General features: G+C 35.2%; 2 protein-coding genes across 6 annotated transcripts; one reads left to right on the plus strand and one right to left on the minus strand.

Annotated features, from left to right (window-relative positions):
* Positions 1–2,939: 2,939 nt before the first annotated feature.
* Positions 2,940–8,502, plus strand: LOC105968026 (potassium channel AKT1). The gene is made up of 11 exons (XM_012992616.2): positions 2,940–3,441; positions 3,744–4,109; positions 4,222–4,279; positions 4,363–4,680; positions 4,757–5,002; positions 5,099–5,197; positions 5,305–5,337; positions 5,439–5,624; positions 5,727–5,921; positions 6,034–6,109; positions 7,469–8,502. Exons 1-11 carry the CDS (start codon positions 3,224–3,226, stop codon positions 8,296–8,298), a joined length of 2,625 nt encoding a protein of 874 aa, XP_012848070.2. The 5' UTR covers positions 2,940–3,223; the 3' UTR covers positions 8,299–8,502.
* On the minus strand, positions 8,296–12,513 carry LOC105968027 (uncharacterized). Of its 5 annotated transcripts, none has more exons than XM_088826276.1 (13): positions 12,301–12,513; positions 11,793–11,876; positions 11,650–11,706; positions 11,509–11,560; positions 11,327–11,400; positions 11,091–11,221; positions 10,864–10,984; positions 10,652–10,791; positions 10,109–10,564; positions 9,016–10,029; positions 8,809–8,889; positions 8,666–8,733; positions 8,296–8,591 (listed from the first exon to the last, which is right to left on the minus strand). In XM_088826276.1, the coding sequence occupies exons 2-13, from the start codon at positions 11,815–11,817 to the stop codon at positions 8,492–8,494; spliced, it is 2,319 nt and encodes a 772-aa protein (XP_088682402.1). In that variant the 5' UTR covers positions 11,818–11,876; positions 12,301–12,513; the 3' UTR covers positions 8,296–8,491. The 5 variants fall into 5 exon arrangements, with proteins under 5 accessions (XP_088682402.1, XP_088682405.1, XP_088682403.1 ...); XM_088826279.1 differs by having other exon boundaries at positions 11,327–11,427; positions 12,301–12,489; XM_088826277.1 differs by having other exon boundaries at positions 12,035–12,432.
* Positions 12,514–13,135: the final 622 nt, after the last annotated feature.

The following is a 13,135-nucleotide window of genomic DNA, read 5'->3' on the forward strand; positions in this document are numbered from 1 at the left end:
AAAATTGTGTGAAAGGATGAGTATTTTCTTTCACCATTAATGTTCGTATGTCAACTTTATTATCTCCTATTTTTCAACCATGCACATGTTTGTTTTGCCTTCATGTTACAATTGAGTGAACCTCTTATTTTTACTGAAATGCTATTCATAGAACACATTTTACTACTTTACAGTGCAATTTTATTTCATTTGTAATTTTCAAAGTAAAAAACTACAATCCTCTCAAGCCCTTTCCCAACTATATTTCGTGCATGAACATTTCGTATTCCCTAACACAAAATGGATGAAGGCATTTCGTGCAAAGAAGCACGAAATAGTATTTTTTCACGATACACGAAACCATAAATTTATGTTTTTTATGCATTTCGTGTTGTATTGCACGAAATGAAATACTGCATTTCGTGCAATATAACACGAAATGCCTTTTTTTCATAAATTTGTTTTATTTCGTATAAATTTACACGAAATACAAGCTTGCATTTCGTGTAAATTTACACGAAATAAAACAAATTTATGAAAAAAAAAAAAGGCTTTTCGTGTTATATTGCACGAAATGCAGTGTTTCATTTCGTGCAATACAACACGAAATGCATAAAAATGTCAAAATTCGATAAAAAAAATACGTTTTTATCTCAAAATTGAAGTAGGTTTCTTTCGTATTGATAATTACTGTATTTTAATTGATATTATCTGAAAAAATTGACGATTTGAAAAGTTTAAAAATTCGGAGGTTGAGAGAATTTAGAAAAAAGTTAAATGAATTCTTGACAAATGAATTATTTCGCACTGTAACTGGAAAAAATTGCACTATGAATAGTAAACCCCTATTTTTATTGCTCCCGTTCTGGACGTGAAACACGCTATTTTGCCCCCGTTTTGGGTATAGATAAGTAGAAATACAAACTTGTGCAATCCTAAAAAGTGAAGGTTTTTGAAAATTAAAACGGTATTTGTAAAAATAGAACGGCACTTATCAAGTCCCAATATTAATTTTAAATGCAATAAAATACTTTCAGGAATTAGGCTGGGGTCGAATATGATTTTCGGATACTCAAAGGGCCAATCACTTTGCTTAATACTCACTCACATGCTTCATGTGAAAACTATGATGTATAATTTGTATTAATACAATAATGATCGGTCAGTTTCAGGGGTATATTTGTAATTATCAATACCATATGAACTTAAAGTTATTATAACATATTTCAAGGGTCGATTGTAATCTACTCTTAAAGAATTTTTAATGCAAATCTCGATCTGAATTGAGTCTATATTATAAATTTTGATTTATCTAATAATAAAAGTATTGTAGCCACTCGAAAATCAATCATGAAAATCTATGAGAAGAATGTTACATACATGTTACCTGCACCCAATGAATTTTTAATCAAGAAGATGAGTCAATGATAATTCAATATTGTTGTGGATAATAATTATATTATTGCAAGTAATGTGAACGTGTGGAGGAATAACCTTTGTTGGCATAAATTCAATAATTCATGTTCACTACTAATAATTAATTAATAATTATAAGCCTCGTTGACATTACATTCTTTTACCATTGAAGGTCTATTATTGCATTAATGCACTTTTTTGCATCAAATAGAGGAAATCCAAAAAGGGTAACAATCTTTGAACTTTTTCGCAATTCACACGTTTACTCGTTATTTCTATACTATACTCAGTGAAAGTTGCAGTTTGTGGATTTCTATCGTTGATCTGCACACATCAGTATGGGGTTATACGCGTGTTTGTGTGTATATAAATAGTAAACATCTATTCAGTGTAGCATAATTTAAACTCACGCAGCCACACTTAATTACTTAGCTTATTTTGTTATAAATTCAGATTAGTCAAAATAAAATTAAGTTAACATACGCCTAAACTAGAGTTATTTGTTCTATAGATGATTTTTTATTGTACAAAAGAAATTGGTAAGATAAAAGATGTACCTCATAGTGATCACATTAAGCATGTATCATGTGTATCCTTTGGTAAGGTTATCTTTTTTTTTTTTTTTTTTTTTAATGCAGGAACCCGCAGCCAACCATATAGGTGCACTGGGTAAACCTACACTCTCGTATAATAGCTTGCAAACCATACGAGAGATGTAAACCACACTAGGCTAACCATGTGTGACAAGCTCGACCTAGCGACCGTTGACAAGGGGATTCGAACTTGGGTCAATTGACCCAAGCTCTCTTGCTCCAACCGCTAGGCCACCCTTGCGGGTTTTGGTAAGGTTATCTTTAAATTGATGTATGATCACATAATATATTTGATATTATAAATCTAAGTTTTGGAAAGAAAAAAAAGGATTTTCTTTATATTTTGAATATTAAAATTGGATCGGTAATCGGATATCAGAAAGTAAATATATTCCAATTTCAATTTAAGATAAATCAAACCTCGTAATTTCGAAATTCAAAGTGAAATATATTATTTCAAAAAGATCGGAATCAGCTAAATTCAAATAAATAACAATAATCATTCTAACTTCCATTTTTTCATCCTTACTTATAGTACATATTGTGGGAAAGGGTCATTTTTCATCCTTACTTAATACATTATTATGTTTATTACATGACAATAATAATTATAATAAAATTTATTAGTAATATCGATAAAAAAATCAATATTTATACAAATTTGAAAATACAAACTCATTCTGGAATATATATATATACTTAATAGTCGTAATAAGAAATTGATAATTAAATAAATGAAGAAATTGATAATTTGAGAAAATAGATTGAAAAAGAATTGATAAAAATAATAATAACAATTAAAAATATTATCACTTGTTAGTGTTTCTTATGTGTTTATTTGTTTTATATATAAAAAATGAGAAGGAGTGGAACTTAAAATCATATTCAACAAATAAAAAAAATAAAGTTGATTATCTAGTTTAAAACATCAAAAAGTCAAACAAATTGATTAAGTAATTAGTTACCAATTCCGAGTTAAGAATGGATTAAATCATTAAATAATAATAATAATAATTCGCCCACCACCCTTGTCTGTATTTTACTGCACAGAGGTGGTGAGCGGCGTTGAAGAAAGACTTTGGTGAAAGTGAAGTTCGTGGGCACACAGAAACCCAAATAATTATTTGCCCTATTTAATTACTCCTTACTCTTGGATGCTACCTATATATAAAACTAAACACCCAGCTAAAGATTCAAAGCAGAGTACAAAGTGATACAAAGTTTGCAGAGCAACAATGGCGGATGTGTACGGTAATACTAGAGGAGGAGGGCTGCTGCTCGGTGTTTCAATGTGCGGCGGCGGCGGCGCTCAGGCGCGCGAGATAGAACAGATGTCCAGAGAAGGCAGCCAATACAGCCTTTCCACCGGGATTCTCCCTTCTCTCGGCGCCAGAAGTAATCGCAGAGTCAGGCTTCGTTCTTCCATTGTTTCGCCTTACGACCGCCGTTACAGGTTCCTCCATTTTTTTTTCCGACGGAGAATTGTTCTGTGCAGTTGAAAGTTGTGTACCGTTGATGTATTTGCATGTGGAATAAATTTATGGGCGTGTTTTTGTAATGAAGTCCAGGTGTTTGATTATATGCCTCTTTGACGAAAGCTAATTTCATGAACTTTGATCTAAGTGTTCGATTTGTCAAAAAAGATTCTTTCGAATTTCTCTCAGTTGTGTCCATCTCTTTCCTTTCTTTATTGATTATTGACTTTGAATTTTGTTTGTTCTCTATTACTGAAAAAATCACCTCATGTTGTTGCAGAGGATGGCAGAACTTTCTGGTTGCGCTGGTTGTTTACACCGCTTGGGTGTCGCCATTCGAATTCGGGTTTCTTGATAAACCAACGGGACCCCTCTCCATCACGGACAACGTTGTCAACGGATTCTTCGCAATCGACATTATTCTTACATTCTTCGTAGCCTACCTTGATAGAAGTACATATCTTCTTGTTGACGATCCGAAGAAGATTGCTCGTAAGTACGCAACTTCTTGGTTGGCCTTGGATATCATATCTACTATCCCTTCTGAACTTGCTCGAAAAATCTCCCCAAAACCTTTACGTACCTATGGATTTTTCAACATGCTCCGCCTCTGGCGTCTCAGAAGAGTCGGCGCCTTATTTGCCCGGTAAAATAATTTTCATTTTTTTTTTAGCAAGAAACTCAATATGTGTATATATACATATACATATTTATTTATACATCACTCAATCTTACATTTTTCCCCTGTGGAAAAACAGATTGGAGAAAGATAGGAATTTCAACTACTTTTGGGTTAGGTGTGCGAGGCTTGTTTGTGTAAGTTCATTTTTTTTATATCGGTGGAAAATTTGTGGCGAAAGTATGGTGTTCGTTGAGCTATCGTGTTTCTTGTTCTGCAGGTTACTCTTTTTGCAGTTCATTGTGCTGGTTGCTTCTATTATCTACTTGCTGCTCACTACCCCAATCCAGCAAAGACATGGATTGGAGCAGCTATGAATGATTTTCGTGAGCAAAGTCTTTGGATTCGTTATGTCACTTCGATTTACTGGTCCATCACTACTCTCACAACTGTTGGCTATGGAGATTTGCATGCTGAAAATATGAGGGAAATGATATTCAACATTTTCTACATGCTGTTTAACTTGGGACTCACTGCATATCTGATAGGAAATATGACAAATTTGGTTGTCCATGGCACTAGCAAGACTCGTCAATTCGTGAGTAACTTTTTGCTACTATATTTCATTCGACTTCTTTGCCTTGAATTAACTGATTTTTATTTAATTTAATTAGAGAGATACCATTCAAGCTGCTTCAAGTTTTGCACAAAGGAATCAATTGCCAGGTCGCCTTCAAGACCAGATGCTTTCACATTTGTGCTTGAAGTTTCGAACCGACTCAGAGGGGCTGCAGCAGCAAGAGACTCTCGATTCACTTCCAAAAGCAATTCGGTCGAGTATTTCCCATTTCCTTTTCTACTCTCTAGTAGATAAGGTATACTTGTTTCGTGGAGTTTCCAATGATTTACTCTTCCAGCTGGTAACTTTTTCAAAACTATTTCATATTTTTTCTTCCCTTTTTTTTCATTTATAAACTTATGCGACTGTCTTATCTCGTACTTCTTCTGTACCAAAGGTCTCCGAGATGAAGGCAGAGTATTTCCCTCCCAAAGAGGATGTAATCTTGCAGAACGAAGCACCAACTGACTTTTATATTCTTGTCACTGGGGCAGTGGTAAAATTTCAATTTTGAATTAAATAATTTTATGCTACATTTTCCCGAGTAGCTTCGTAAGCCTGTTTTACACAATCCCATCTCATGGTGTATAAATTTCTTTGCAGGATATATTGGTTCAAAAGAATGGAGTTGAAGAGGCAAGTCTGAATTAAAAGAAAGTGATTGCAATCCTTTTTTTTTTTTTTTTTTTTTTTTGCATAAAAGAAAGCATGACTAAAACTAGAACGAATAATTGCAGCCTATGGGAGAGGCCAAAACTGGTAAGATCTGTGGTGAAATTGGCGTACTTTGTTACAGGCCTCAATTGTTCACAGTTCGAACGAAAAGATTAAGCCAGCTATTACGACTCAACCGCACCACATTTATGAACATTGTTAAGGCCAACGTTGGAGATGGCACAATTATTATGAATAACCTTCTGCAGGTCTATCTCTATATATGCCCGTGACATTCTTTTTTTCAATATATGGATAGCCATATTTTAAGGAGTGTCGTTTTTACATTGGTTATTTTTCCTGATTTTCAGCATTTGAAGGAAATAAACGATCCAATAATGGAGGGAGTTCTGCTCGAGACTGAGAACATGCTTGCTAGAGGAAGAATGGACCTACCATTAACTCTATGTTTTGCAGCACATAGAGGAGACGATTTATTATTGCATCATTTGTTGAAGAGGGGTCTCGATTCTAATGAATCTGATAGTAATGGAAGAACAGCTCTTGTGAGTATACGAATCTCAGCTATAGTGACATTTTTCAAAACAGGCAAACTTTTATCACAAGTTTCTGATTTTTTTTGTTTTTTTTACTTTTTTAATTTTTTTTGAAATGCAGCATATAGCTGCATCAAAAGGAAGCGAGAACTGTGTGCTTCTATTACTGGATTTTGATGCAGATGCCAATAGCCGAGGTAAAATTTCTCCCGTTGTTATATTGTCAAGATTGATTTTTTCTAATCATTTTGCAAGTTGACTTTCATACTGCATTTTTCTGTTCATTTATTCCATAACCGACTTCCATTGGTCGAACAGTTGAGAAATGATTGTAGAATATAAGTTGATATTAGGCATAGCCTGTTGTAGGGGTATCAATATCGTTAAAGTCGTTTTCACAAAAATCCAATAATGCATCAAATTGACATTTTTTAAGATCTTCATAATGGTTTGTTACGACTATAGTATTTAATTTAAATGCCGTTGCCACACCTATATCAATTTCTTTTATTTTTCGCAACAATCAATTAATATATAGCCTTTCTACAAAGTTTCAACTAACTTTCACCGACATTCGGTTTTCATCAGAAGTCTTTCTATTTGTGGTTGTGATTTACTATGATTGGCATTATTTTTACCTATAAATATTTTTATCTAATAATTGTCAGTTGACTATATTGCTAATGGATCTGGATTTGATCTTTGGGGCCCACTAATTCAAATGCATTATTAGTAGATGATTAGTAGTGGGCTCTACATGAGTTATGGCTAGATTAATTAGTCAAACCTATTTTTGTATTTGCCATTTAGTCTTTCACATTAGTTGACTTTTCTGAACTCAAGTTGCGATTAAATGTTCATTTTGAATACAGTATACGATATGTCATCTTGCCCGATTATAGTTCATTAATATCATTATCAGCTTATGTAACTTCAAATGGACACATTTATTGGGGACAATGTACAGAGAAATGGTGGCTCAAAACTCTAAAGTACATTAATTGACCTTTGAAACACCAAAGGGACAAAACTAGGAATGGGAATGAAAGTTCGGAATCCGCCGATTCCGATCCGAATATTTTCGACTTTGGAACAATATTTTCATTCCAAATTCCGAAAGATCCGATTTTTTCCAATTTTTTTTTTTTGTAACAGAATTGGAATATGTATTAGATTCCAATTTTCGATCCAATTTTAATTTCCAAAAATATTTCCAGATATTCCGATTCTTTTTCCCAAAACTACACTTATAATATTAAGTACTCTATATTATGTGGCAAAAAAAAAAATAGAAATTCCAAAATTTTCGATTTTGGAACAAGTTTTTTCATTCCAATTCTGATTTCTGATTTTTCTGAAGATTTTTAAAACAGAACTGATTAGTTTTTCATTTCCGGAAAAAAAAAATTGGAACTTTTTTGGAGGTCCGATTTTCAATCCGATCCGTCCGATTTCCTAGACAAAACAAATGGGATTTTTTAATTAATTATTTATTCTTCTCTTTTTTTTTTTTTTTTTTTTTTGCTGAATCTGCATAACTTTTGTCGGGTATGCAGATTCAGAAGGGAGTGTACCACTCTGGGAAGCAATGCTAGGAGGGCACCAACCAGTCATAAAGCTACTGTCAGACAACGGTGCTAAACTGACCAACGGTGACATAGGTCTATTCTCCTGCATCGCAGCCGAGCAAAACAATTTAGAACTGCTCAAAGAAATCGTCAGTCACGGTGGAGACGTCACCCAACCGAAAAGCAACGGGTGCACATCTCTCCACGTTGCCGTATGTGAGGGCAATATCGAAATAGTCAAATTTCTTTTAGACCAAGGTGCAAATATTGACAAAGGAGACGAAAATGGCTGGACAGCAACAGACCTTGCAGAGCAGCAAGGCCATGATGAAATTAAGGAACTCTTTGATTCCTACAAAAGGTCCGACAAGTACATCGAACCAGCACCAGCTGTCGCGATCTCAGAGGAGCGCGGGGTTCGTTTCTTGGGAAGATTCAAAAGCGAGCCAACTATGTTACCTGCAGTTAGCAAGGAGAGCTCGTTTCATAGGCGTAGGACTAACAATTTCTATAATTCACTTTTCGGGATTATGTCTGCAGCACAAACTGGAGAGACTGCGTCGACTGAAACTGTAGAGAATAGTACTACTACAGGTGCAACGGTTAGTAAAGCTTATGGTGCTAGAGTGACAGTGAGCTGCCCCGATAGAGGAGATTTTGCGGGGAAGCTCGTACTTCTCCCAAAGAGCTTTAAAGAATTACTCGAAATCGGAGCTAAGAAATATGGCTTCGTCCCTGCAAAAATCTCGACCAAAAATGGTGCTTCGATTGATGATATAGAGCTTGTCAGAGATGGTGATCATTTAGTTTTCGAGTGACTGCAAAGTGGTCATTTATTTAGTGGTACGATTGTTTTCTTTAACACGTGATTGATTAAATTATCCAGTCGTCCAACTAGATCAGATCCGAAAACTATCTCATGTAAAGAATATACAAAAAAAAGAATATGGTATGAAGTTACTGAACTGTATGTATTGTCTGAACATATACAGTCTGAATAAAAAAAATGTCTTAATCCTTCACGATTGATGTCGGCCATGGCTTCAGTTTTCTTTCGTCGATGTAATCTGGTATGGTGAAGAGATTCTTGTTTTCTTTACTCTGTTTCTTCCTGTAAAAAGATTTGCCTTTACTAAAACAGAGTAGACAAGAACCATTGAGAGACAGAGATGACTGACTGCATACCTCGGTTCCTTTTGTCTGGTGAGAAGAACGAGTAGTCCAAAACCGAAAATGACTGCAACTTTTATTACCTGATAAGTTGCAAGAAATAAAATTACTCAGCAATTATTCTATATGGGCCTATTTTTAATCTAAATGTACATCACCTGTCCAAGAAATCCATTAGACGAGTCATCTGGAGAGCTACCGCATCCTGATTTTGTCCGGTCGACAATTTTTTTCTGATTCTGCAGATACACACAATTAGCACAGACTACAATGACACCAATTGAACGAAAAGTTTCTTACCTTTCGGCAGAACAATATTTATACATTTTTTTTTTTTATAAATTTAAATAATTACGAAATTATACCTTCTCCAGCACTTCTGATTCTGAAGAAATCTTCTTTGCATGACGGGTTTTAGCTTCATCTTGGTCACCTCCTACTATTTTTCTATCCTGCTTATTACCTGCAGTTGTGATACACAAACGTTTTGTGTTATCTGGAAATATCCACATACCAGAGGTTTCAGCTGAATAATACTCCTCCTCTTTACAATATTCGGGTGATTTCGGTTTCGGATTTGAAGCCACTTGAATGTTGACCATGGTTGACCTCTTCAAGCTGGTTTCTCTTCCTCTCCCACTTCCACTTCCTTCTTCTTCACCCGAAGATTCAGAAGAATTTAGCAGCTCTGAAGAAAGCTCACAAGCTTCACTTTCTTGAAATTGTTCCTCAGGCTTCCCCTCAGAAGTCGTTGCTGTTTCTGAAGTGGATTGCCTTGTTAAATCAACTGACGACCTTTCAAGTCCCTCGATAGCTGATTCTCTAGAAGATTCTTTAGCCAAATCATCGATATTTGAATCATTTCCACCTGCTGAAAGCATGGGCATATCAGAGCTTGGAGCTGGATAACAGTCTTTATGATATTCTGGTATTGAAGCCACTTGAATGTCGACCATGGTTGAGATTTTCGAGTTGGTTTCTTTTCCTATTCCATTTTCACTTACTTCTGCAACTGAAAATTCAGAGGTTGTTGCTGTTTCTGAAGTGGATTGCCTCGTTAAATCAATTGGGGATCTATCCAGTTCCTCCATAGTTGATTCTTTTGAAGCTGTTGAGAGCACATCCTCAATTTTTGAATCATTTCCCTTCGATTTGATAATTGTTACAGTTGAAGTCAACTCTTTTAGGGGCTCAGATTTTCCACTGAGAGCAGTTGGCTCTTGATGCAAGTTTCCATCAAACTGATTCTTCAAATTTCTCGAGCTTTTAACAGGTGGATTTATGACGGTCTTTGATTCTCTATCCTCTAATAATCCTTCGACTGTAAATCTGTTTAATTGGGATGGCACCGAGGATACTCTCTTCATGGATTTCACTTCCTGCTCGAAATCCAAACGGACCGTGTACAATCAATAAAATAACCAGAGTATACCAACAAAACTCAAATGTAAGTACTACCTGAAGTTGAGTATTCTCAAAGGCACTTATCATTTTCCTCACATTGCTAGGAATTCTCTTCACAGGACCTTGATTTTCGGATTTTTTTACGGGTTCATCCTGCAACTTGGAGGGAACTAAAATTTTCTTGTCCCACATAGAGGGAGAAGCACTTTCTTCCTCAATGTTTAATCTTATATTAGCAAGTGGCTGTATTTCGATTTTCTCATCTGGCACCGGTTTTTTATGTACTTGAGGAGATTCTATTTCGATTTTCTCATCTGGCACCAGTTCTTTATGTACTTGAGGAGATTCTATTTTGATTTTCTCATCTGGCACCGGTTCTTTATGTACTTGAGGAGATTCTATTTCGATTTTCTCATCTGGCACCGGTTCTTTATGTACTTGAGGAGATTCTATTTCGATTTCATTTTTATCGGGAGAAGATGGAGCGTCCTGACTTGTATCTGTAGCATTCTAATACAGGGCAACTTTTGATTATTACATGAAAACAAATAAATCTGTTGGTCGAAACAAAAAACGTACAACTCATAATTCCTTAACTGGGATTGCAATTTCAAGAATGCTTTGTCCGTGCTTTTGGTAAATAGACAGTGAGAGGGCAGAGGTCAAAGACAAACCAGCTTGAGAGGCTTCAACTTTAGTGCTCATTACATCTATTGCAACAATCGCTTTTTCGGAATCTTAAAACACGCAGCATTAATGCAATCATTAAAACTTCCTCTAAAATAGGAAGACTTCAATGTAAAACTAACCTGAGACCGTCTGTTCGTTTTTTCTGGATGTGTCAACAGAATCACCACTAGAATTAACGGTTTCTGAAAGTCTAAGATTGATGTTCTTCATTTCAAGTTTCTTCTTCACTGCAGATTCTCTCTTTAAACCAAAAAAAAGGCAAACAGCACAGTCATATTATCGTACATTTTATCATCAGAAATTATTGTAATGCATATTCGCGTAAATATATTCTCCCAAAAAGTACCACAATGCGAATGCGATTGCGCTCTTCATCACTGAGGATGAATTGCAACTTCATGTGCACATTTCCACCTCCATCGATGGGGAAAACCTCATCCCAAGATCCCTTCTCCATGACTTGCATTGTCCGAATATCTATCCAAAAAGCAACACGACCAATCAAATTACGCCCTTGCCCCTTTGTGAAAACCAAGACAAAAACAAATAAATTAAGCAGCATAAACAGGCGATCCAATTCACCTGCACGAGCTATTTCGTTTCCCCCAGCATCCAGAAGAGCAACGACTAGATCCTCACGAAGTTTCGTTATGGGGCTGTAAAAACATCACCATTTTTTTTTCCTGTTTACTAAATTAAATCCTCACGAAGTTTTACACATTTTATAAGAGTCTTGAATCAAATTCGAAGTTCAGAATCATTACAAAGAGAAGTCTCCCTTGTCCCAAGTCTGATACTGCCGTTTTCCCATCGAAACTGGTAAATAAAATACAAGAAAACAAGATAATAAGAAACACTCTCACATCAAGAAACACCATTAAAAGTAAAGGTAAGAGTTATTTAACCTTTGAGGGATTTAGCAGAAGGCTTTGATGAAGATGAAACCCCCTTGAATTCCAGAACTACAAAGAGTCAGACCATTAGTGTAAACTAGATAAACTATTCCCATTTGAAAATACAGTTAGTAGTGATTAGAAATACAGAATACCTGTAACTTGTATGGTTCCTGGCATTGGAAACAAACACAAGAACTCCGTTGCCCAAATTGGGCAAAGTAAAATTTCAAGAATTTCTGTTACACATGAAACAAAATCTGAAATTACTGGGCCAAATCAGCAGGAATTTGTCTGATTGAATGTTGTCGAAATAAAAATAAAAATAAAAATAAAAAGGATTGGCTGAGAGGATATGGGTGGATGGAACTGTAATTGAAGTGGGGCCATTACTTACAAAGAAGAAGGTGGTGTTGATTAGACACCACAAAAAAAATCTCTCCTTTTGTCTCACTCTAAAAGCACCGAGTTACAAAAAGGGGGAAAATAAAAACTCCGAAATTGAATTAGGGCTCCATTTTCATGGCGGAAAGGAGGGGACCAGCTTCAATTTAATTCATCAAAAGCTCTGCATTTACAGCAGAGCCGACTTCTCTCTCCTCGCATCGTGGAATCCCCAAAAATTGTAAATCAAAATTAGGTCATGAGAATTAAGTAACTAACCGTCAACATCTGGACGAATTATGCGAAGAATCCTTCTCTCTCAGCTCATGGCAGAATTTTTGTACTGAGTGATATATAAACTCGTCGGAATTCGCTAATCTTCACTGTTAATCTTCATCGTTCTTTTCATTTGAGATGTCCGTCGTCATTTTCTGGGATAATTACACTTTTCGTCCCTATACTTTACCACTTATTCGTTTTTCGTCCTTAAACAAGTTGGAGTGACATTATTCATCCCTAAACATGCCATTTTTCTGCTATTTTCGTCCCTCCGTCAATTTGGCTGGTTAGTTTGGACGGAAAATAACATGTGCTTCGCACATGATACGTAAGAGTCAATCCATCTCTTCAATTTCAGATTGCATCTTCTTTAGAACATAAGCCTTATTTTCCAAATGGCTAATTTCTTCAATATCACTCCTCTTTGGACTCGTAATAGCCTCAATAATCCCCAAAATACAATTTTTTTCCATCATACAAATCTGATGCAATGTAATTTATATTTTGAATGATGTTTTTCTTCAAAGAGAAGATGTTAATTAATATATTTGGATTTTTTGAATGAAATTGTAATATGTTAAGCTACTCAACAAGAATTCTTTGTTTTGTTACATATTGAGGATTTGCATGATTTGCAATTTTGTAAACTTTAATTTAGTTTACCTAACCTTATTGGTCATTATCTTCATATATGAAGAAAACCCAATTGACGTTAACTACTCATTTAAACAAAAAAAATTGTCATGGCCGGTATAGGGGATATTAATCCTATATTATTTAAACTTGTTTTTGATTGATGCAATCTTCAATCGTCTCTAATAATATTGAATAGAAA

The sequence above is a fragment of the Erythranthe guttata genome, chromosome 12 (assembly GCF_056151865.1).
Source record: "Erythranthe guttata isolate IM_541 chromosome 12, IM_541, whole genome shotgun sequence".
Taxonomy (NCBI): domain Eukaryota; kingdom Viridiplantae; phylum Streptophyta; class Magnoliopsida; order Lamiales; family Phrymaceae; genus Erythranthe; species Erythranthe guttata.

Bases quoted from the DNA above. Each gene is read 5' to 3' on its own strand.
- LOC105968026 (XM_012992616.2), top strand. From the start codon at position 3,224: ATGGCGGATGTGTACGGTAATACTAGAGGAGGAGGGCTGCTGCTCGGT. The intron at 3,442-3,743 runs GTTCCTCCATTT...ATGTTGTTGCAG, and splicing joins CCTTACGACCGCCGTTACAG to AGGATGGCAGAACTTTCTGG. The intron at 4,681-4,756 runs GTGAGTAACTTT...TAATTTAATTAG, and splicing joins CTAGCAAGACTCGTCAATTC to AGAGATACCATTCAAGCTGC.
- LOC105968027 (XM_088826276.1), bottom strand. From the start codon at position 11,817: ATGCCAGGAACCATACAAGTTACAG. The intron at 11,401-11,508 runs GTAATGATTCTG...ATGTTTTTACAG, and splicing joins GACAAGGGAGACTTCTCTTT to CCCCATAACGAAACTTCGTG. The intron at 11,222-11,326 runs GTGAATTGGATC...CTTTTTGGATAG, and splicing joins AAACGAAATAGCTCGTGCAG to ATATTCGGACAATGCAAGTC.